We start from the raw sequence: 22,836 nt of genomic DNA on the forward strand, positions 1-22,836 counted from the left end.
ATGGCACTATACTGGAAACTACTGAGGAGGAAAGGGATCTAGGAGTCACTATTTCAGGTGACATAAAGGATAAATATAGTATTAATGGCACTATACTGGAAACTACTGAGGAGGAAAGGGATCTAGGAGTCACTATTTCAAGTGACATAAAGGATAAATATAGTATTAATGGCACTATACTGGAAACTAGTGAGGAGGAAAGGGATCTAGGAGTCACTATTTCAGGTGACATAAGGGATAAATATAGTATTAATGGCGCTAAACTGGAAACTACTGAGAAGTAAAAGGATCTAGGAGTCACTATTTCAGGTGACATAAAGGATAAATATAGTATTAATGGCACTATACTGGGAACTACGGAGGAGGAAAGGGATCTAGGAGTCACTATTTCAGGTGACAAAGGATAAATATAGTATTAATGGCAATATACTGGAAACTACTGATGAGGAAAGGGATCTAGGAGTCACTATTTCAGGTGACATAAAGGATAAATATAGTATTAATGGCACTATACTGAAAATTACTGAGAAGGAAAAGGATCTAGGAGTCACTATTTCAAGTGACATAAAGGATAAATACAGTATAAATGGCGCTATACTGGAAACTACTGAGGAGGAAAGGGATCTAGGAGTCACTATTTCAGGTGACATAAAGGATAAATATAGTATTAATGGCACTATACTGGAAAATACTGAGGAGTAAAAGGATATAGTAGTCACTATTTCAGGTGACATAAAGGATAAATATAGTATTAATAGCACTATACTGGAAACTACTGAGGAGGAAAGGGATCTAGGAGTCACTATTTCAGGTGACATAAAGGATAAATATAGTATTAATGGCACTATACTGGGAACTACTGAGGAGGAAAGGGATCTAGGAGTCACTATTTCAGGTGACATAAAGGATAAATATAGTATTAATGGCACTATACTGGAAACTACTGAGGAGGAAAGGGATCTAGGAGTCAGTATTTCAGGTGACATAAAGGATAAATATAGTATTAATGGCACTATACTGGAAACTACTGAGGAGGAAAGGGATCTGAGTCACTATTTCAGGTGACATAAATGATAAATATAGTATTAATGGCACTATACTGGAAACTACTGAGGAGGAAAGGGATCTAGGAGTCACTATTTCAGGTGACATAAATGATAAATATAGTATTAATGGCACTATACTGGAAACTACTGAGGAGGAAAGGGATCTAGGAGTCACTATTTCAGGTGACATAAAGGATAAATATAGTATTAATGGCGCTATACTGGAAACTACTGAGGAGGAAAGGGATCTAGGAGTCACTATTTCGGGTGACATAAAGGATAAATATAGTATTAATGGCGCTATACTGGAAACTACTGAGGAGGAAAGGGATCTAGGAGTCACTATTTCAGGTGACATAAAGGATACATATAGTATTAATGGCACTATACTGGAAACTACTAAGGAGGAAAGGGATCTAGGAGTCACTATTTCAGGAGACATAAAGGATAAATATAGTATTAATGGCACTATACTGGAAAATACTGAGGAGGAAAGGGATCTAGGAGTCACTATTTCAGGTGACATAAAGGATAAATATAGTATTAATGGTACTATACTGGAAACTACTGAGGAGTAAAAGGATATAGTAGTCGCTATTTCAGGTGACATAAAGGATAAATATAGTATTAATAGCACTATACTGGAAACTACTGAGGAGGAAAGGGATCTAGGAGTCACTATTTCAGGTGACCTAAAGGATAAATATAGTATTAATGGCACTATACTGGGAGCTACTGAGGAGGAAAGGGATCTAGGAGTCACCACTATTTCAGGTGACATAAAGGATAAATATAGTATTAATGGCACTATACTGGGAACTACTGAGGAGGAAAGGGATTTAGGAGTCACTATTTCAGGTGACATAAATGATAAATATAGTATTAATGGCACTATACTGGAAACTACTGAGGAGGAAAGGGATCTAGGAGTCACTATTTCAGGTGACATAAAGGATAAATATAGTATTAATGGCGCTATACTGGAAACTACTGAGGAGGAAAGGGATCTAGGAGTCACTTTTTCAGGTGACATAAAGGATAAATATAGTATTAATGGCACTATACTGGAAACTACTGAGGAGGAAAGGGATCTAGGAGTCACTATTTCAGGTGACATAAGGGATAAATATAGTATTAATGGCACTATACTGGAAACTACTGAGGAGGAAAGGGATCTAGGAGTCACTATTTCAGGTGACATAAAGGATAAATATAGTATTAATGGCACTATACTGGGAACTACTGAGGAGGAAAGGGATCGAGGAGTCACTATTTCAGGTGACATAAAGGATAAATATAGTATTAATGGCACTGTACTGGAAACTACTGAGGAGGAAAGGGATCTAGGAGTCACTATTTCAGGTGACATAAGGGATAAATATAGTATTAATGGCACTATACTGGAAACTACTGAGGAGGAAAGGGATCTAGGAGTCACTATTTCAGGTGACATAAAGGATAAATATAGTATTAATGGCACTATACTGGGAACTACTGAGGAGGAAAGGGATCTAGGAGTCACTATTTCAGGTGACATAATGGATAAATATAGTATTAATGGCACTATACTGGAAACTACTGAGGAGGAAAGGGATCTAGGAGTCACTATATCAGGTGACATAAAGGATAAATATAGTATTAATGGCACTATACTGGGAACTACTGAGGAGGAAAGGGATCTAGAAGTCACTATTTCAGGTGACATAAAGGATAAATATAGTATTAATGGCGCTATACTGGAAACTACTGAGGTGGAAAGGGATCTAGGAGTCACTATTTCAGGTGACATAAAGGATAAGTATAGTATTAATGGCACTATACTGGAAACTACTGAGGAGGAAAGGGATCTAGGAGTCACTATCTCAGGTGACATAAAGGATAAATATAGTATTAATGGCGCTATACTGGAAACTACTGAGGAGGAAAGGGATCTAGGAGTTACTATTTCAGGTGACATAAAGGATAACTATAGTATTAATGGCACTATACTGGAAACTACTGAGGAGGAAAGGGATCTAGGAGTCACTATTACAGGTGACATAAAGGATAAATATAGGATTAATGGCACTATACTGGAAACTACTGAGGAGGAAAGGGATCTAGGAGTCACTATTTCAGGTGACATAAAGGATAAATATAGTATTAATGGCACTATACTGGAAACTACTGAGGAGGAAAGGGCTCTAGGAGTTACTAGCTCAGGTGACATAAAGGATAAATATAGTATTAATGGCACTATACTGGAAACTACTGAGGAGGAAAGAGATCTAGGAGTCACTATTTCAGGTGACATAAGGGATAAATATAGTATTAATGGCACTATACTGGAAACTACTGAGGAGGAAAGGGATCTAGGAGTCACTATTTCAGGTGACATAAAGGATACATATAGTATTAATGGCGCTATACTTGAAACTACTGAGGAGGAAAGGGATCTAGGAGTCACTATTTCAGGTGACATAAAGGATAAATATAATATTAATGGCACTATACTGGAAACTACTGAGGAGGAAAGGGATCTAGGAGTCACTATTTCAGGTGACATAAAGGATAAATATAGTATTAATGGCACTATACTGGGAACTACTGAGGAGGAAAGGGATCTAGGAGTCACTATCTCAGGTGACATAAAGGATAAATATAGTATTAATGGCACTATACTGGAAACTACTGAGGAGGAAAGGGCTCTAGGAGTTACTATTTCAGGTGACAATGTATAAATATAGTATTAATGGCGCTATACTGGAAACTACTGAGGAGGAAAGGGATCTAGGAGTCACTATTTCAGGTGACATAAAGGATAAATATAGTATTAATGGCACTATACTGAAAACTACTGAGGAGGAAAGGGATCTAGGAGTCACTATTTCAGGTGACATAAAGGATAAATATAGTATTAATGGCACTATACTGGAAACTACTGAGGAGGAAAGGGATCTAGGAGTCACTATTACAGGTGACATAAAGGATAAATATAGTATTAATGGCACTATACTGGAAACTACTGAGGAGGAAAGGGATCTAGGAGTCACTATTTCAGGTGACATAAAGGATAAATATAGTATTAATGGCACTATACTGGAAACTACTGAGGAGGAAAGGGCTCTAGGAGTTACTAGCTCACGTGACATAAAGGATAAATATAGTATTAATGGCACTATACTGGAAACTACTGAGGAGGAAAGAGATCTAGGAGTCACTATTTCAGGTGACATAAGGGATAAATATAGTATTAATGGCACTATACTGGAAACTACTGAGGAGGAAAGGGATCTAGGAGTCACTATTTCAGGTGACATAAAGGATAAATATAGTATTAATGGCACTATACTGGGAACTACTGAGGAGGAAAGGGATCTAGGAGTCACTATTTCAGGTGACAATGTATAAATATAGTATTAATGGCGCTATACTGGAAACTACTGAGGAGGAAAGGGATCTAGGAGTCACTATTTCAGGTGACATAAAGGATAAATATAGTATTAATGGCACTATACTGAAAACTACTGAGGAGGAAAGGGATCTAGGAGTCACTATTTCAGGTGACATAAAGGATAAATATAGTATTAATGGCACTATACTGGAAACTACTGAGGAGGAAAGGGATCTAGGAGTCACTATTACAGGTGAAATAAAGGATAAATATAGTATTAATGGCACTATACTGGAAACTACTGAGGAGGAAAGGGATCTAGGAGTCACTATTTCAGGTGACATAAAGGATAAATATAGTATTAATGGCACTATACTGGAAACTACTGAGGAGGAAAGGGCTCTAGGAGTTACTAGCTCACGTGACATAAAGGATAAATATAGTATTAATGGCACTATACTGGAAACTACTTAGGAGGAAAGAGATCTAGGAGTCACTATTTCAGGTGACATAAGGGATAAATATAGTATTAATGGCACTATACTGGAAACTACTGAGGAGGAAAGGGATCTAGGAGTCACTATTTCAGGTGACATAAAGGATACATATAGTATTAATGGCGCTATACTGGAAACTACTGAGGAGGAAAGGGATCTAGAAGTCACTATTTCAGGTGACATAAAGGATAAATATAATATTAATGGCACAATACTGGAAACTACTGAGGAGGAAAGGGATCTAGGAGTCACTATTTCAGGTGACATAAAGGATAAATATAGTATTAATGGCACTATACTGGGAACTACTGAGGAGGAAAGGGATCTAGGAGTCACTATTTCAGGTGACATAAAGGATAAATATAGTATTAATGGCACTATACTGGGAACTACTGAGGAGGAAAGGGATCTAGGAGTCACTATTTCAGGTGACAAAGTATAAATATAGTATTAATGGCGCTATACTGGAAACTACTGAGGAGGAAAGGGATCTAGGAGTCACTATTTCAGGTGACATAAAGGATAAATATAGTATTAATGGCACTATACTGAAAACTACTGAGGAGGAAAGGGATCTAGGAGTCACTATTTCAGGTGACATAAAGGATAAATATAGTATTAATGGCACCATACTGGAAACTAGTGAGGAGGAAAGGGATCTAGGAGTCACTATTTCAGGTGACATAAAGGATAAATATAGTATTAATGTCACTATACTGGAAACTACTGAGGAGGAAAGGGATCTAGGAGTCACTACTTCAAGTGACATAAAGGATAAATATAGTATTAATGGCGCTAAACTGGAAACTACTGAGAAGAAAAGGGATCTAGGAGTCACTATTTCAGGTGACATAAAGGATAAATATAGTATTAATGGCACTATACTGGAAACTACTGAGGAGGAAAGGGATCTAGGCGTCACTATTTCAGGTGACATAAAGGATAAATATAGTATTAATGGCACTATACTGGAAACTAGTGAGGAGGAAAGGGATCTAGGAGTCACTATTTCAGGTGACATAAGGGATAAATATAGTATTAATGGCGCTAAACTGGAAACTACTGAGAAGTAAAAGGATCTAGGAGTCACTATTTCAGGTGACATAAAGGATAAATATAGTATTAATGGCACTATACTGGGAACTACGGAGGAGGAAAGGGACCTAGGAGTCACTATTTCAGGTGACAAAGGATAAATATAGTATTAATGGCAATATACTGGAAACTACTGATGAGGAAAGGGATCTAGGAGTCACTATTTCAGGTGACATAAAGGATAAATATAGTATTAATGGCACTATACTGAAAATTACTGAGAAGGAAAAGGATCTAGGAGTCACTATTTCAAGTGACATAAAGGATAAATACAGTATAAATGGCGCTATACTGGAAACTACTGAGGAGGAAAGGGATCTAGGAGTCACTATTTCAGGTGACATAAAGGATAAATATAGTATTAATGGCACTATACTGGAAAATACTGAGGAGTAAAAGGATATAGTAGTCACTATTTCAGGTGACATAAAGGATAAATATAGTATTAATAGCACTATACTGGAAACTACTGAGGAGGAAAGGGATCTAGGAGTCACTATTTCAGGTGACATAAAGGATAAATATAGTATTAATGGCACTATACTGGGAACTACTGAGGAGGAAAGGGATCTAGGAGTCACTATTAAGGTGACATAAAGGATAAATATAGTATTAATGGCACTATACTGGAAACTACTGAGGAGGAAAGGGATCTAGGAGTCACTATTTCAGGTGACATAAAGGATAAATATAGTATTAATGGCACTATACTGGAAACTACTGAGGAGGAAAGGGATCTGAGTCACTATTTCAGGTGACATAAATGATAAATATAGTATTAATGGCACTATACTGGAAACTACTGAGGAGGAAAGGGATCTAGGAGTCACTATTTCAGGTGACATAAATGATAAATATAGTATTAATGGCACTATACTGGAAACTACTGAGGAGGAAAGGGATCTAGGAGTCACTATTTCAGGTGACATAAAGGATAAATATAGTATTAATGGCGCTATCCTGGAAACTACTGAGGAGGAAAGGGATCTAGGAGTCACTTTTTCAGGTGAAATAAAGGGTATTAATGGCACTATACTGGAAACTACTGAGGAGGAAAGGGATCTAGGAGTCACTATTTCAGGAGACATAAAGGATAAATATAGTATTAATGGCACTATACTGGAAACTACTGAGGAGGAAAGGGATCTAGGAGTCACTATTTCAGGTGACATAAAGGATAAATATAGTATTAATGGCACTATACTGGAAACTACTGAGGAGGAAAGGGATCTAGAAGTCACTATCTCAGGTGACATAAAGGATAAATATAGTATTAATGGCGCTATACTGGAAACTACTGAGGAGGAAAGGGATCTAGGAGTTACTATTTCAGGTGACATAAAGGATAAATATAGTATTAATGGCACTATACTGGAAACTACTGAGGAGGAAAGGGATCTAGGAGTCACTATTACAGGTGACATAAAGGATAAATATAGTATTAATGGTACTATACTGGAAACTACTGAGGAGTAAAAGGATATAGTAGTCGCTATTTCAGGTGACATAAAGGATAAATATAGTATTAATAGCACTATACTGGAAACTACTGAGGAGGAAAGGGATCTAGGAGTCACTATTTCAGGTGACATAAAGGATAAATATAGTATTAATGGCACTATACTGGGAGCTACTGAGGAGGAAAGGGATCTAGGAGTCACCACTATTTCAGGTGACATAAAGGATAAATATAGTATTAATGGCACTATACTGGGAACTACTGAGGAGGAAAGGGATCTAGGAGTCACTATTTCAGGTGACATAAATTATAAATATAGTATTAATGGCACTATACTGGAAACTACTGAGGAGGAAAGGGATCTAGGAGTCACTATTTCAGGTGACATAAAGGATAAATATAGTATTAATGGCGCTATACTGGAAACTACTGAGGAGGAAAGGGATCTAGGAGTCACTTTTTCAGGTGACCTAAAGGATAAATATAGTATTAATGGCACTATACTGGGAACTACTGAGGAGGAAAGGGATCTAGGAGTCACTTTTTCAAGTGACATAAAGGATAAATATAGTATTAATGGCACTATACTGGGAACTACTGAGGAGGAAAGGGATCTAGAAGTCACTATTTCAGATGACATAAAGGATAAATATAGTATTAATGGCACTATACTGGAAACTACTGAGGTGGAAAGGGATCTAGGAGTCACTATTTCAGGTGACATAAAGGATAAATATAGTATTAATGGCACTATACTGGAAACTACTGAGGAGGAAAGGGATCTAGAAGTCACTATCTCAGGTGACATAAAGGATAAATATAGTATTAATGGCGCTATACTGGAAACTACTGAGGAGGAAAGGGATCTAGGAGTTACTATTTCAGGTGACATAAAGGATAAATATAGTATTAATGGCACTATACTGGAAACTACTGAGGAGGAAAGGGATCTAGGAGTCACTATTACAGGTGACATAAAGGATAAATATAGTATTAATGGCACTATACTGGAAACTACTGAGGAGGAAAGGGATCTAGGAGTCACTATTTCAGGTGACATAAAGGATAAATATAGTATTATTGGCACTATACTGGAAACTACTGAGGAGGAAAGGGATCTAGGAGTCACTATTTCAGGTGACATAAAGGATAAATATAGTATTAATGGCACTATACTGGAAACTACTGAGGAGGAAAGGGATCTAGGAGTCACTATTTCAGGTGACATAAAGGATAAATATAGTATTAATGGCACTATACTGGGAACTACTGAGGAGGAAAGGGATCTAGGAGTCACTATTTCAGGTGACATAAAGGATAAATATAGTATTAATGGCACTATACTGGGAACTACTGAGGAGGAAAGGGATCTAGGAGTCACTATTTCAGGTGACAAAGTATAAATATAGTATTAATGGCGCTATACTGGAAACTACTGAGGAGGAAAGGGATCTAGGAGTCACTATTTCAGGTGACATAAAGGATAAATATAGTATTAATGGCACTATACTGAAAACTACTGAGGAGGAAAGGGATCTAGGAGTCAATATTTCAGGTGACATAAAGGATAAATATAGTATTAATGGCACCATACTGGAAACTAGTGAGGAGGAAAGGGATCTAGGAGTCACTATTTCAGGTGACATAAAGGATAAATATAGTATTAATGGCACTATACTGGAAACTACTGAGGAGGAAAGGGATCTAGGAGTCACTATTTCAAGTGACATAAAGGATAAATATAGTATTAATGGCGCTAAACTGGAAACTACTGAGAAGAAAAGGGATCTAGGAGTCACTATTTCAGGTGACAAAGGATAAATATAGTATTAATGGCACTATACTGGAAACTACTGAGGAGGAAAGGGATCTAGGCGTCACTATTTCAGGTGACATAAAGGATAAATATAGTATTAATGGCACTATACTGGAAACTAGTGAGGAGGAAAGGGATCTAGGAGTCACTATTTCAGGTGACATAAGGGATAAATATAGTATTAATGGCGCTAAACTGGAAACTACTGAGAAGTAAAAGGATCTAGGAGTCACTATTTCAGGTGACATAAAGGATAAATATAGTATTAATGGCACTATACTGGAAACTAGTGAGGAGGAAAGGGATCTAGGAGTCACTATTTCAGGTGACATAAGGGATAAATATAGTATTAATGGCGCTAAACTGGAAACTACTGAGAAGTAAAAGGATCTAGGAGTCACTATTTCAGGTGACATAAAGGATAAATATAGTATTAATGGCACTATACTGGGAACTACGGAGGAGGAAAGGGATCTAGGAGTCACTATTTCAGGTGACAAAGGATAAATATAGTATTAATGGCAATATACTGGAAACTACTGATGAGGAAAGGGATCTAGGAGTCACTATTTCAGGTGACATAAAGGATAAATATAGTATTAATGGCACTATACTGAAAATTACTGAGAAGGAAAAGGATCTAGGAGTCACTATTTCAAGTGACATAAAGGATAAATACAGTATAAATGGCGCTATACTGGAAACTACTGAGGAGGAAAGGGATCTAGGAGTCACTATTTCAGGTGACATAAAGGATAAATATAGTATTAATGGCACTATACTGGAAAATACTGAGGAGTAAAAGGATATAGTAGTCACTATTTCAGGTGACATAAAGGATAAATATAGTATTAATAGCACTATACTGGAAACTACTGAGGAGGAAAGGGATCTAGGAGTCACTATTTCAGGTGACATAAAGGATAAATATAGTATTAATGGCACTATACTGGGAACTACTGAGGAGGAAAGGGATCTAGGAGTCACTATTTCAGGTGACATAAAGGATAAATATAGTATTAATGGCACTATACTGGAAACTACTGAGGAGGAAAGGGATCTAGGAGTCACTATTTCAGGTGACATAAAGGATAAATATAGTATTAATGGCACTATACTGGAAACTACTGAGGAGGAAAGGGATCTAGGAGTCACTATATCAGGTGACATAAAGGATAAATATAGTATTAATGGCACTATACTGGGAACTACTGAGGAGGAAAGGGATCTAGAAGTCACTATTTCATGTGACATAAAGGATAAATATAGTATTAATGGCGCTATACTGGAAACTACTGAGGTGGAAAGGGATCTAGGAGTCACTATTTCAGGTGACATAAAGGATAAGTATAGTATTAATGGCACTATACTGGAAACTACTGAGGAGGAAAGGGATCTAGGAGTCACTATCTCAGGTGACATAAAGGATAAATATAGTATTAATGGCGCTATACTGGAAACTACTGAGGAGGAAAGGGATCTAGGAGTTACTATTTCAGGTGACATAAAGGATAAATATAGTATTAATGGCACTATACTGGAAACTACTGAGGAGGAAAGGGATCTAGGAGTCACTATTACAGGTGACATAAAGGATAAATATAGTATTAATGGCACTATACTGGAAACTACTGAGGAGGAAAGGGATCTAGGAGTCACTATTTCAGGTGACATAAAGGATAAATATAGTATTAATGGCACTATACTGGAAACTACTGAGGAGGAAAGGGCTCTAGGAGTTACTAGCTCAGGTGACATAAAGGATAAATATAGTATTAATGGCACTATACTGGAAACTACTGAGGAGGAAAGAGATCTAGGAGTCACTATTTCAAGTGACATAAGGGATAAATATAGTATTAATGGCACTATACTGGAAACTACTGAGGAGGAAAGGGATCGAGGAGTCACTATTTCAGGTGACATAAAGGATAAATATAGTATTAATGGCACTATACTGGAAACTACTGAGGAGGAAAGGGATCTAGGAGTCACTATTTCAGGTGACATAAAGGATACATATAGTATTAATGGCGCTATACTGGAAACTACTGAGGAGGAAAAGGATCTAGGAGTCACTATTTCAGGTGACATAAAGGATAAATATAATATTAATGGCACTATACTGGAAACTACTGAGGAGGAAAGGGATCTAGGAGTCACTATTTCAGGTGACATAAAGGATAAATATAGTATTAATGGCACTATACTGGGAACTACTGAGGAGGAAAGGGATCTAGGAGTCACTATTTCAGGTGACAAAGTATAAATATAGTATTAATGGCGCTATACTGGAAACTACTGAGGAGGAAAGGGATCTAGGAGTCACTATTTCAGGTGACATAAAGGATAAATATAGTATTAATGGCACTATACTGAAAACTACTGAGGAGGAAAGGGATCTAGGAGTCACTATTTCAGGTGACATAAAGGATAAATATAGTATTAATGGCACCATACTGGAAACTAGTGAGGAGGAAAGGGATCTAGGAGTCACTATTTCAGGTGACATAAAGGTAGGTAAGCAATGTAACAAGGCAATGAGGAAGGCTAGTCAGATGCTTGGCTGCATTGGGAGAGGAATCAGCAGCAGAAAGAAAGAAGTAATAATGCCACTGTATAGGTCATTGGTATGGCTTCATCTAGAATACTGTATTCAGTTCTGGAGGCCATATCTTCAGAAGGATATTAATACATTAGAGCATATCTAGAGGGTATTGCAGCGAGCTAGCCATGGAATAGATGGGGGTACACGTGATCCCCTACTTTATTTTTTTTAATAATAATAAATTGGCAAAAAAGCCTGGTCAGGACTCTGGTGTCTCTCAGTGTCAATCATTACAATAGATTTGGTTTGATGGGTTCTTGTCGCATTGTTTCATGTGCAGGGAAACTGCGTCTCTGTAAGCGCGAGCGCATTCTCACTGACGGCGACGCTGAAAGACTCGAACAACAACTACGTCAGCGATGGACTCGGCGGAAACACTACAATTTTGTTTGACAGCTGCTACGCCAACTTCACCGACCTTGTCCTGAAGCCAGCAGGTACAAGCCACATTATACTGTCGTCTCTGCATCAGTGCAGGCTTAGTTCTGTCTGTATGTACTGCCTTTACATTTACTGACACAGATAATAAGCCTGACATAAAGAACCAGCCAAAACATAACGCTGCAGAAAATAACACTGCACCTTTGTGATCATTATTACAGGGAGAGGATACACACTGGAATTCGTGCTAAACAATGTCTATGCACAGACGAGATCGTTTGATGCTAAAAGTTCATCAGCCAGTACAGCAGACACTTCAACAGCCACTACCGCCACCACAGCCACTACCACCACATCCACTCCCGGCAGTGGAAACTCAGCTGCTGCCATCTACAGTCCCCTCCAAGTATTGCTGCTGCTGGCCTGCACCCTGATTGCCATAAATCTGTTTATGGACGCTCTTTAAAAAATAGACTGTCTCACAGGTGAGTTATATTATCACTTTAAATTTGTGTGGCCCAGAATACAAATATTATAATGTGCGTCTAGTATTGTAATTGGGCAATGTTCGGCTTTGGTGACGTTAAGAATCAATCTGGGAAGCTCTTATTTAGCTTCTGCCTCCCCTCCCTTTCCTATCTACTCTAAAATATTGGCCCTCATTCCGAGTTGTTCGCTCGTTATTTTTTATCGCATCGCAGCGATTTTCCGCAAACTGCGCATGCGCAATGTTCGCACTGCGGCTGCGCCAAGTAAATTTGCTATGAAGTTTGGTATTTTACTCTCGGCATTACGAGGTTTTTTCTTCGTTCTGCTGATTGTTGTGTGATTGACAGGAAGTGGGTGTTTCTGGGCGGAAACTGGCCGTTTTATGGGAGTGTGTGAAAAAACGCTGCAGTTTCTGGGAAAAACGCGGGACTGGCTGGGCGAACGCTGGGTGTGTTTGTGACGTCAAACCAGGAACGAAAAGGACTGAACTGATTGCACTGGAAGAGTAAGTCTCGAGCTACTCAGAAACTGCAAAGTAAAATCATTTCGCAATATTGCGAATACTTAGTTCGCAATTCAGCTAAGCTAAGATTCACTCCCAGAGGGCGGCGGCTTAGCGTGTGCATTGCTGCAAAAAGCGGCTAGCGAGCGAACAACTCGGAATGAGGGCCATTGTCCAGTCTCTTAAGAGAGCGCAAATGTCAAATATATGTTTGGTGGATTGTTCCTAGTTAGTGTGGTCTGAAATGTCAACATTCAGAATGTTGATAAGGTATTATTACAGTCTTTACACCCTAATCCTAGCTGCAGCCCAGGGGCGGACTGGGTCTGCGGCATATAATTGTGTGCGCGCACAAAGAGGGGGCGTGGTCACGGCTCACGGGGGTGTGCTGCAAATCACGCGGCACACCTCACGTCTCTCTATGCCGGGTGGCCAAGCAGAGAACGGGGAGGCGGAGCTGCTCAGCCAGAAAAGGGGTGGGACTGAAAGTGACAGGAAAAATCGAATCGGTTACTATGGGCAACACATCACTTACCTGTTTTAGAAGTTTTAGTTAATCTTCCCCTGAGTCTTGTTTCAGGGTACAATTTGTTAACACAGCAATTTATTCTCGCCATTCCCTTCTATTAATCATATTATTTATTTATTTATTTATTTATTTATTAACAGTTTCTTATACAGGTTGAGTATCCCTTATCCAAAATGCTTGGGACCAGAGGTATTTTGGATATGGGATTTTTCTGTATTTTGGAATAATTGCATACCATAATGAGATATCATGGTGATGCGACCTAAATCTAAGCACAGAATGCATTTGAGTTACATATACACCTTATACACACAGCCTGAAGGTCATTTTAGCCAATATTTTTTATAACTTTGTGCATTAAACAAGGTGTGTGTACATTCACACAATTCATTTATGTTTCATATACACCTTATACACACAGCCTGAAGGTCACTTAATAAAATATTTTTAATAACTTTGTGTATTAAACAAAGTTTGTGTACATTGAGCCATCAAAAAACAAAGGTTTCACTATCTCACTCTCACTCAAAAAAGTCCGTATTTCGGAATATTTGGATATGGGATACTCAACCTGTATAGCGCAGCATATTCCTTTGCGCTATACAATTAGAACATTAATAGAACAGAACTGGGTAAAAACAGACAGACAGAGGTAGGAAGGCCCTGCTCGCAATCTTACAATCTATACATGAGTGATGACCCCCCCCCCTGTGTGTGTGGATTTCCCCTGGGTGCTCCAGATTTCTTCCACAACCCACCCTCCATACAGAACTGCAATTTCCTGTTTGATCTCCTCATCCTGCCCGCTTCACTAGGATGAGGGTGTGATGCAAGAGATGCGGCCACTCTTTCCCAAAAAAACAGGAGTCTCTCAGCACCAGAGGTTTAGCTAGGTGCCATGGTATGTCTTGGCACCCCCCTCCCCTGTACTGAACAATATAGGGACATGGCAGTACGGATGGTGTAATAGTTAGCATTACTACCTCACAGCACTGAGGTCATGGGTATAATTCCCACCATGGTTCTAACTGTGTGGAGTTTGTATATTCTCCCCGTGCTGGTTTCCTCCTACAATACAAAAATAAAGGTAGGTTAATTGGCTCCCAACAAAATTGAACACTGTTTTGTGTGTGTGTGTGTGTGTGTGTGTGTGTGTGGGCAGAGCTCCAGCATGTGCCGGCTGTCAGTGTCGCCTCTGGCCTGCCCTGTTACCTACCTAGTCTCTGAGTCCACGTCAGTGTGTCCCCCCATCTGCTTCTCCTCCTCCTGATCTGCGGCTACCAGTACAGTGGCCCACGGGAAGGAGGGGTGGCAGACGGCAGCGCGCCCTCTAACTTTTTTGGTGCCCGGAGCTTGCGTTCCACCAGAGCCACCCTCGCTACACCCCTGCTCAGCACTTGCGGGAGAGTAGGCAGGTGTGGTGTGTGTAGTGTATATTTGATGGGAAATATAGGGGTCTATGTACTAATCCTTGGAGAGTGGTAAAGTGGAGATAAAGTACCAGCCAATCAGCTCCTAACTGCCATGTTACAGGCTGTGTTTGAAATATAACAGGAGCTGATTGGCTGGTACGGTCTCCGTCCACTTTTTCTTTCTCCAAGGCTTAGCACATATGCCCCATAGGCTGAAAGCTCCGCTGAGGGCAGGGTCTGCTGCAAGTGACATATTTACTGTAGCTATGAAATATGTGTGCGCTATAATAACTGTTAATAAATAATAAGCACGGGTTGAGTAGTGGAGAGCACAGCCAGGTCTAGTATCTTAAAATATTTAAAATGAATGATAGAATAAGTGATACAATGAAAAATCCTTTTTTAAAATAACAGAATAGAAGTAGGTGTGCGAGTTATCTCTTGTATGTACACGGCTGCCGATATCAGCCACCTGGCCTAATATCATCACGGGGGGGGGGGGGCTAAGGGGGCCTGCGCCCTGGGTGCAGGATTTGAGGGGGCGCCAAGAAATTACAGAGGAACAGGGTTTTTGTTTTTTTTTTACCGGCAGTGCTGTTCCAGTGAGGCAGCAGACACACCATTTGCTATGTTTCTGACCTACCTGTTGGCTCCAATGCTGCGCAGGTGAGCTCCAGTACCTGGGATCTCTCCTATGCCGGCTACTGTCTTAAACTCTCTTCTTTGCCATGCAGTGCTCCGACTAGAGTGCAGTGCACTGTACAAGCTATAGAATCGCACTGTACTCTCAGTTAGCAGTATCAAGCTCCGCTTTGCCTCCCAGATGGGGGGATTTGGTGTAGCTTATAGGGGGATGTAGTGTAGTGATGTAGTGTACCATATAGGGTATGTAGTGTAGTAATGTAGTGCACTGATGTGGTGTAGCATATAAGGGGATGTAGTGTAGTGATGTAGTGTAGTTGATAGGGGAATGTAGGCCCTCATTCCGAGTTGATCACTCACTAGCTGCTTTTAGCAGCAGTGCAAACGCTAGGCCGCCGCCCTCTGGGAGTGTATCTTAGCTTAGCAGAAGTGCGACCGAAAGGTTAGCAGAACTGCTCGTAAAAATTTTCATTTGTTTCTGAGCAGCTCCAAACCTACTCCTACCTTGCGATCACTGCAGACAGTTTAGTTCCTGCTTTGACGTCACAAACACGCCCTGCGTTCGGCCAGCCACTCCCCCGTTTCCCCAGGCACGCCTGCGTTTTTACCTGACACGCCTGCGTTTTTTAGCACACTCCCGTAAAACGGCCAGTTACCACCCAGAAACACCCACTTCCTGTCAATTACTCACCGATCAACTCGACCTTGTGTAAAACTGCATAGTTTTGTGTGAAAGCACTTGGCGCGTGCGTACTGCGGCACATACGCATGCGCAGAAATACAGATTTTTAGCCTGATCGCTGTGCTGCCAACAACGGCAGCTAGCGAGCAACTCAGAATGAGGGCCGTAGTGCAGTGACGAAGTGTTAAGATATAGTGCAATGTATGGGGACACACAGTGGAGCATGTAGTTGAACACGCTGGCGGGGCATGTGATGCATACTGTAGGGCATTTGAGGCACATAGGGGAATATTGTATCCCCTTTTACTGTGTTTTTTTTTTTTTTTTGGGGGGGGGCGCAAACTATTGCCTTGCCCCGGGTGACGAAAATCCTAGTTTCGGCCCTGACATCACGTTTGCCGGTTTTGTATGTACAAAGTCGCAGTCCAGATTTGGATGCGCGGTAGCAGAAATGTGATGTGTTGCATCTTATGGGAGTAGTCAGAGGCACGTCGGGGAAAGCAGATCCACACAAAGACGCTGCACCGCTCACATAGGAAGCCGTACGCTGGTGCAAGTTTTGATGGTGCATCTGGTGATGAGTATAAAGACGCACATTCCGACGTAGCAGCATTTGCATAAAGTCGGCAAAAGACGCACTCAGAATCAGCCCCATTAACTGTGCATTACAATGAGAAAAAAACAACCCATAATCTGGTGTACGCTATTATTTATTTATTACCAGTTATTTATATAGCGCACACGTATTCCGCAGCGCTTTACAGAGAGTATTTGCCCATTCACATCAGTCCCTGCCCCAGTGGAGCTTACACTCTATATTCATGGTGGGAATTGAACCCATGATCTCAGTTCTGTGGGGCAGTAATGCTAACCATTGCACCATCTGTGCTGCCCACACTGTTCATGTGTTTTGCTTGTTAAACTGTTTGTTACGGTATTATTAAATATGTATTTTGTGTGTTTTGTACACGACAGTCCACCAATCAGGAATCGTGGAAAACATGGCTTTATGGAAGAATACATTGCTTCATATAGTGTAACTCCCAAATATAAATGTATACCATGAACACAATCAATATAAATACTGTATCCTACATATATTAAAGAGAAAACGAAAACAAATGAAGCTGGAAAGGAAGAGCTCATGATTCACCACTAAAGCTGGAAGCAATCTGCCGTCAGGATTTCCCCGTGGCGGAGTTATGGACATCAGTGGGATCCTTGTTCTTCTTCGTTGAATTTTGATGTTTTTCCCTTTTGAAACAATCAAAATAAAGTCATTCTAATGTCACATCCTACTCAAATGTTCATTTGCTTCTCACTAAATAAGTGGTTCTGCACTCCAGCCGGGGCCTGATTAAGCCTTGGGGGTCCGGGGCACTTAAGACAGGGGGGCCCAGGGGAAGGGAGGTGTATATTAGATTGTGAATACCTCCCAACATGTCCCATTCCAGGAGGAACAAAATGCTCTCTACCTGGACTTCCCTCATAATATATGATTGGCGTCACCTGTGTTGAACTATTTAATTGATAAGAAAGGTATTTAATCACAGATGCAATCATAAATTAAGAGGGAAGTCCAGGTAGAGAGCATTTTGTCCCTTCTGGAATTTTTCATGTTGGGAGCTATGGATTGTGTATATTACATTTGAACCAATGGTGTATATTAGATTTAAACTAATAGTGTAATAATGCCTGGGTACTGTTTATAGCTCCACCTAAGTGAGAGACAACTATTTTATAAAGTTTTCTTGTAGTAGAACAAAGACAACTTAAACAACCTTAAAATACACATAGAAAAATAAAATCTTTAATTTATCTTGCCACATGCAAGAATAGCAGCAGCCTCTGCACTCCTTACACACTGGGACAGGACTCAGTAGGACTCTCTGTGTGTGTCTTTCCTGAATGTCCTCATTGGATAACAGATCACAGAGAACCCAGACACCCAGACGGTAAGGAGGAGAAGCTGGGATCACTGGGTCACTTACAGCTCTCTCTCCCCCTCCTAGCTCTCCCCTGATAGCTCTGTGTCTCTGTCTGCACTGCATACTGTCCTCACATTCTGGCTGCCAGGTTCTGCTGCTGCACAAGAGGGAGAGCTAGTGATGTAAGTGTGCTCCAGACAGGGGGCCCTCTGACAGAGGGGGGCACGGTGTGCAGTATCCCCTGCTTCTCCTTTTTAATCTGGCTATACAGGTTGAGTCTCCCTTATCCAAAATGATTGGGACCAGAGGTATTTTGGATATGGGATTTTTCCGTATTTTGGAATAATTGCATACCATAGTGAGATATCATGGCGATGGGACCCTAGTCTAAGCACAGAATGCATATATGTTACATATACACCTTATACACACAGCCTGAAGGTAATTTTAGCCAATATTTTTTATAACTTTGTGCATTAAAAAAAGTGTCTACATTCACACAATTCATTTATGTTTCATAAACACCTTACAGACACAGCCTGAAGGTCATTTAATACAATATTTTTAATAGCTTTGTGTATTAAACAAAGTTTGTGTACATTGAGCCATCAAAAAACAAAGTTTTTACTATCTCACTCTCACTCAAAAAAGTCCGTATTTTGGAATATTCCGTATTTCGGAATATTTGGATATGGGATACTCAACCTGTACCTTAAACTAGTGGTTCACAAATATTTTTGAATTATGGCACACTAGAGTCTCAGCGTTACCACCCCTAGGCCAAGAGTTTCTTACTGATAAATTTATCAAAAATTAATAAGTGTTTGTATGTGCCAAGCGGTTCCCCCCTTCACTATGTGGTCGGCACTGCAGCTACTGATTACTATTATTATATTACTATAAAATGTTATTGTTGAAGTACTCTTAAGACTGAATACGGTAACATCGGTAGACAGGCTATTGGAATTGGCCAGCTTATTAAAATGTGTGCAACTTTTGGGAAAGAAGCAGAACAAACTTGATATAATGAAATATCGTTTCAAATTGGTTTTGTTTTAACTACTTTCTAAATCATGGACTTTTCATTTTTAGAACCTAATTGGAATAACGAACAACAATTATATTTTTAGACAAAATTATATTGACATTTTAGTATTCTGAAATTGCAAACATAAAATATTTTTGGAAAACGTCTTTGCACCTTCGACAAAAAATGTCACAAAGTGAAAACATTTATGAAATAATGAACACATTTGATTCTTAACATTTTCATCTCCTAGGGTTTAGGGAGGCATGAAGACGTTATCCCGGCTGACGGGATGCCGGCTGTCAGGATCCCGCCAGCCATAATACCGGCAGCGAGCGGTATTAAGATTTGTTAATCTTAATTTTTTTTTCATCGGTCAAAGACTACTTCCTCACTTAAATAAGCACTGGGACATTATCGTTGCTGAGGTTATGTGTTAATCCCGCCATCTGGTCCTCTATTGTGAATACAGATGAGAAAAACTCATTTAATTTTTCCCGCTATGTCATTATCATCTTTGATTAAGATGCCCACCTTGTTCTTTAATGGGCCTATACTCTCCTTCTTTTATCTTTTGCTGTTGATGTATTTAAAAAAACTTTTTGGAGTTTGATTTACTTTTCTTTGCTACTAGCTTTTCAGTTTCTATTTTAGCTGCTCATTTCTGTTTTGCATATTTTGTTGCAATCCTTATATTACTGGAATGACTCCGCCTTCCCATCTGATTTGTATTTTTTTTGAATGCTCGCCTCTTTTTGCCCATTAGTTCCTTAATCTTTTTGTTAAGCCACATTGGTTTTGAATTATTACTCCTTTGTTTGCTGCCCATGGGAATAAATTTACAAGTATAATTATTGAGCAGCGTTTTTAATACCTCCCATTTCTCCATAGTATTTTTTCCTTGAAACATTTCTCATTCAATGTCCCTTAAAGCTTCCTTCATCATGTCAAAGTTGGCTTTGCTAAAGTTTAGAGTCTTAGGTGAGCCTACTGTATATAGGACTGTTTATGTAAACTGATATTGAATGTGACCATATTGTAGTCGCTGTTTCCCATGGGCTCCCCTACTATAATATTTGATACCAATTCCCTGTTGTTTGTTAATACCAGGTCTAAGATTGCATTGTACCTACTTGGTTCCTTGATTAGTTGAAGTAAATAGTTGTCATTTAGGGTGTTTAAAAACCTATTACTCCTAGCAGTATCACATGAATCATTTGTCCAATTAACCTCCAGATAGTTAAAATCTCCCATCACTATTACGTCTCCTAATACTGGCGCTTTTTTTATTTGCTTCAGTAGCAATTCCTCATCAGACATATTAATACTAGGCGGCTTGTAGCATAGTCCTAATACTATATTTTTTGTTCCCTTACCCCCGCATGCAATTTCTACCTATAACAACATCTCAACAGTATTTACAGTCCCCTCATGAATATCTTCCCGTATATCAGGTTTTAAAATGGCTTTACGTAAAGACATACCCCTCCACCCCGTTTATTTAATCTGTCTCTCCTGAACAGCGTATAACCCTCCAGATTGTCCAATCATGAGATTCGTCCCACCAAGTTTCAATAATGCCTATAATATCATACTGTTTGCTTGCTGCAAGGACTTCTAGTTCCCCCTTTTTTCCTGTAAGGTTTCTAGCATTTACATACATACAATTAAGATAAGTATTCCCCCTTGTGCTAGGGACATCGGGCCTAATTCAGACCTGAACGCTAGCAGGCGATTTTTGCACTGCTGCGAACAGATAGTCGCCGCCTACAGGGGTAGTGCATTTTAGCGGTGCAAGTGTGCGAACAGATCTTGTGCAGTCTCTGCGCAGCCCAGGACTTACTCAGCCGCTGCGATCACGTCAGCCTGTTCGGGACCGGAATTGACTTCAGGTACCCTCCCTGCAAATGCTTGGACACGCCTGCGTTTTTCCAACCACTCCCAGAAAATGGTCAGTTGCCAACATCAAACGCCTTCTCCCTGTCAATCTCTTTGCGAACACCCATGCGAATGGATCCTTCGCACAAACCCATCGCTGAGCGGCAATCCGCTTTGTACCCGCGCAACGAGCCTGGACATTGCGGTGCATACGCATGCACAGTTTAGACCTGATCACCCGCTATACGAACACGCACCCTAGCGATCAGGTCTGAATTAGGCCCATCATTTTCTATATGCGGTATTGATGACTCATAATCTTCGTTAGTTAGTGTTTTGGCAATACCCTTGGTAATACCCTCGTTAGTACCCTTCCCGGCTACTTTTTCCCTACATCCTTATCCACCCCCATTTAGTTCACTAGCTCCATCCTTACTATTCTCACTGCATGACCCGTAGTTTCTAGCTAAACCCTCCCCCCAGGCACCTAGTTTAAAATCTCCAACCTTCTAACCATCCTTACCCCCAGCACCGCTGCCCCATCCTCATTCAGGTGCAATCCATCGCAACAAAAAAGATGGCGCCTGACTGAGAAGTCCACCCAGTGTTCCAGGAACACAAACCCCTCCTTCCTACACCAGTCTATAAGCCACACATTTACCTCCATAATCTCCCTCTGCCTCCCTGTACTAGCGTGTGGCACTGGTAATATTTCGGAGAATATTACCTTAGATGTCCTTTCCTTTAGTTTCTGGCCTAAATCAATATAATCTTTCTTAAGGACATCCCACCTACCACTCAACTTTGTTGTTGGTGCCAATGTGCACCAAGACCGCTGTGTCGTTCCCAGCCTCTCCCAACAATCTTTCTACCCGGTCCGCGATGTGCCATACCCGAGCACCCAGGAGACAACAGACTATACAGCGATCACGGTCCCGGTAGCAGATTGCCCTATCTACCTTCCTGATAATAGAATCCCCTACCACTACAATCTGACTAGGTACCTCACTATATTTTGTCCCATCAGTGCCAGAGTACCGCTCCTCTGGTTGCTAGAGGGAACAGTCTCCTCCAGCTCCTTAATTTCTTCACTACCATCCAACAAATCTTCGTCCAATCGGGTGAATTTGTTGAGGTTCGGTAGTTCAGAGATGTCCTGCCTGCCCTTCTTTTTTTTTTTTTTTTTAAGTTAGGGTTTTTACTGAGAGTGATCAATAACCAAAACAATGTCGTACAAATACAGGTACAGGTAAAGATGTTGAACATGCAGATAAAAGATCCGTCCGCATAGTGTCATAGAATTACAACATAAAAAAAGTTTTCAAACAATATTAGAGTGAAATATACAGCTCCATGAAAATATAGGCTATCAAATGATAGCAACATACAACCTGTGTAAATTCAAACGTGTACATGATCAATCTCTTTTTATTTTTCATTTATAGTATAGAACCTGTACCAAAACTGAGAAA

At 39.9% G+C, this 22,836-nt stretch overlaps 1 protein-coding gene across 1 annotated transcript in view; it reads left to right on the forward strand.

Moving 5' to 3' along the window:
* PKHD1L1 (PKHD1 like 1) overlaps window positions 1-17,822 on the forward strand; it is a 330,520-nt gene extending 312,698 nt beyond the window's left edge. The window contains exons 76-78 of the mRNA XM_063925269.1: window positions 12,175-12,331; window positions 12,497-12,760; window positions 17,507-17,822. Of these exons, the coding sequence (XP_063781339.1) occupies window positions 12,175-12,331; window positions 12,497-12,741 (402 nt within the window). The 3' untranslated portion in view covers window positions 12,742-12,760; window positions 17,507-17,822. The remainder of the gene's footprint in view (window positions 1-12,174; window positions 12,332-12,496; window positions 12,761-17,506) is intronic.
* The last annotated feature ends 5,014 nt before the right edge of the window (window positions 17,823-22,836 follow it).

This window comes from Pseudophryne corroboree, chromosome 5 (genome assembly GCF_028390025.1).
Source record: "Pseudophryne corroboree isolate aPseCor3 chromosome 5, aPseCor3.hap2, whole genome shotgun sequence".
Classification (NCBI taxonomy): Eukaryota; Metazoa; Chordata; class Amphibia; order Anura; family Myobatrachidae; genus Pseudophryne; species Pseudophryne corroboree.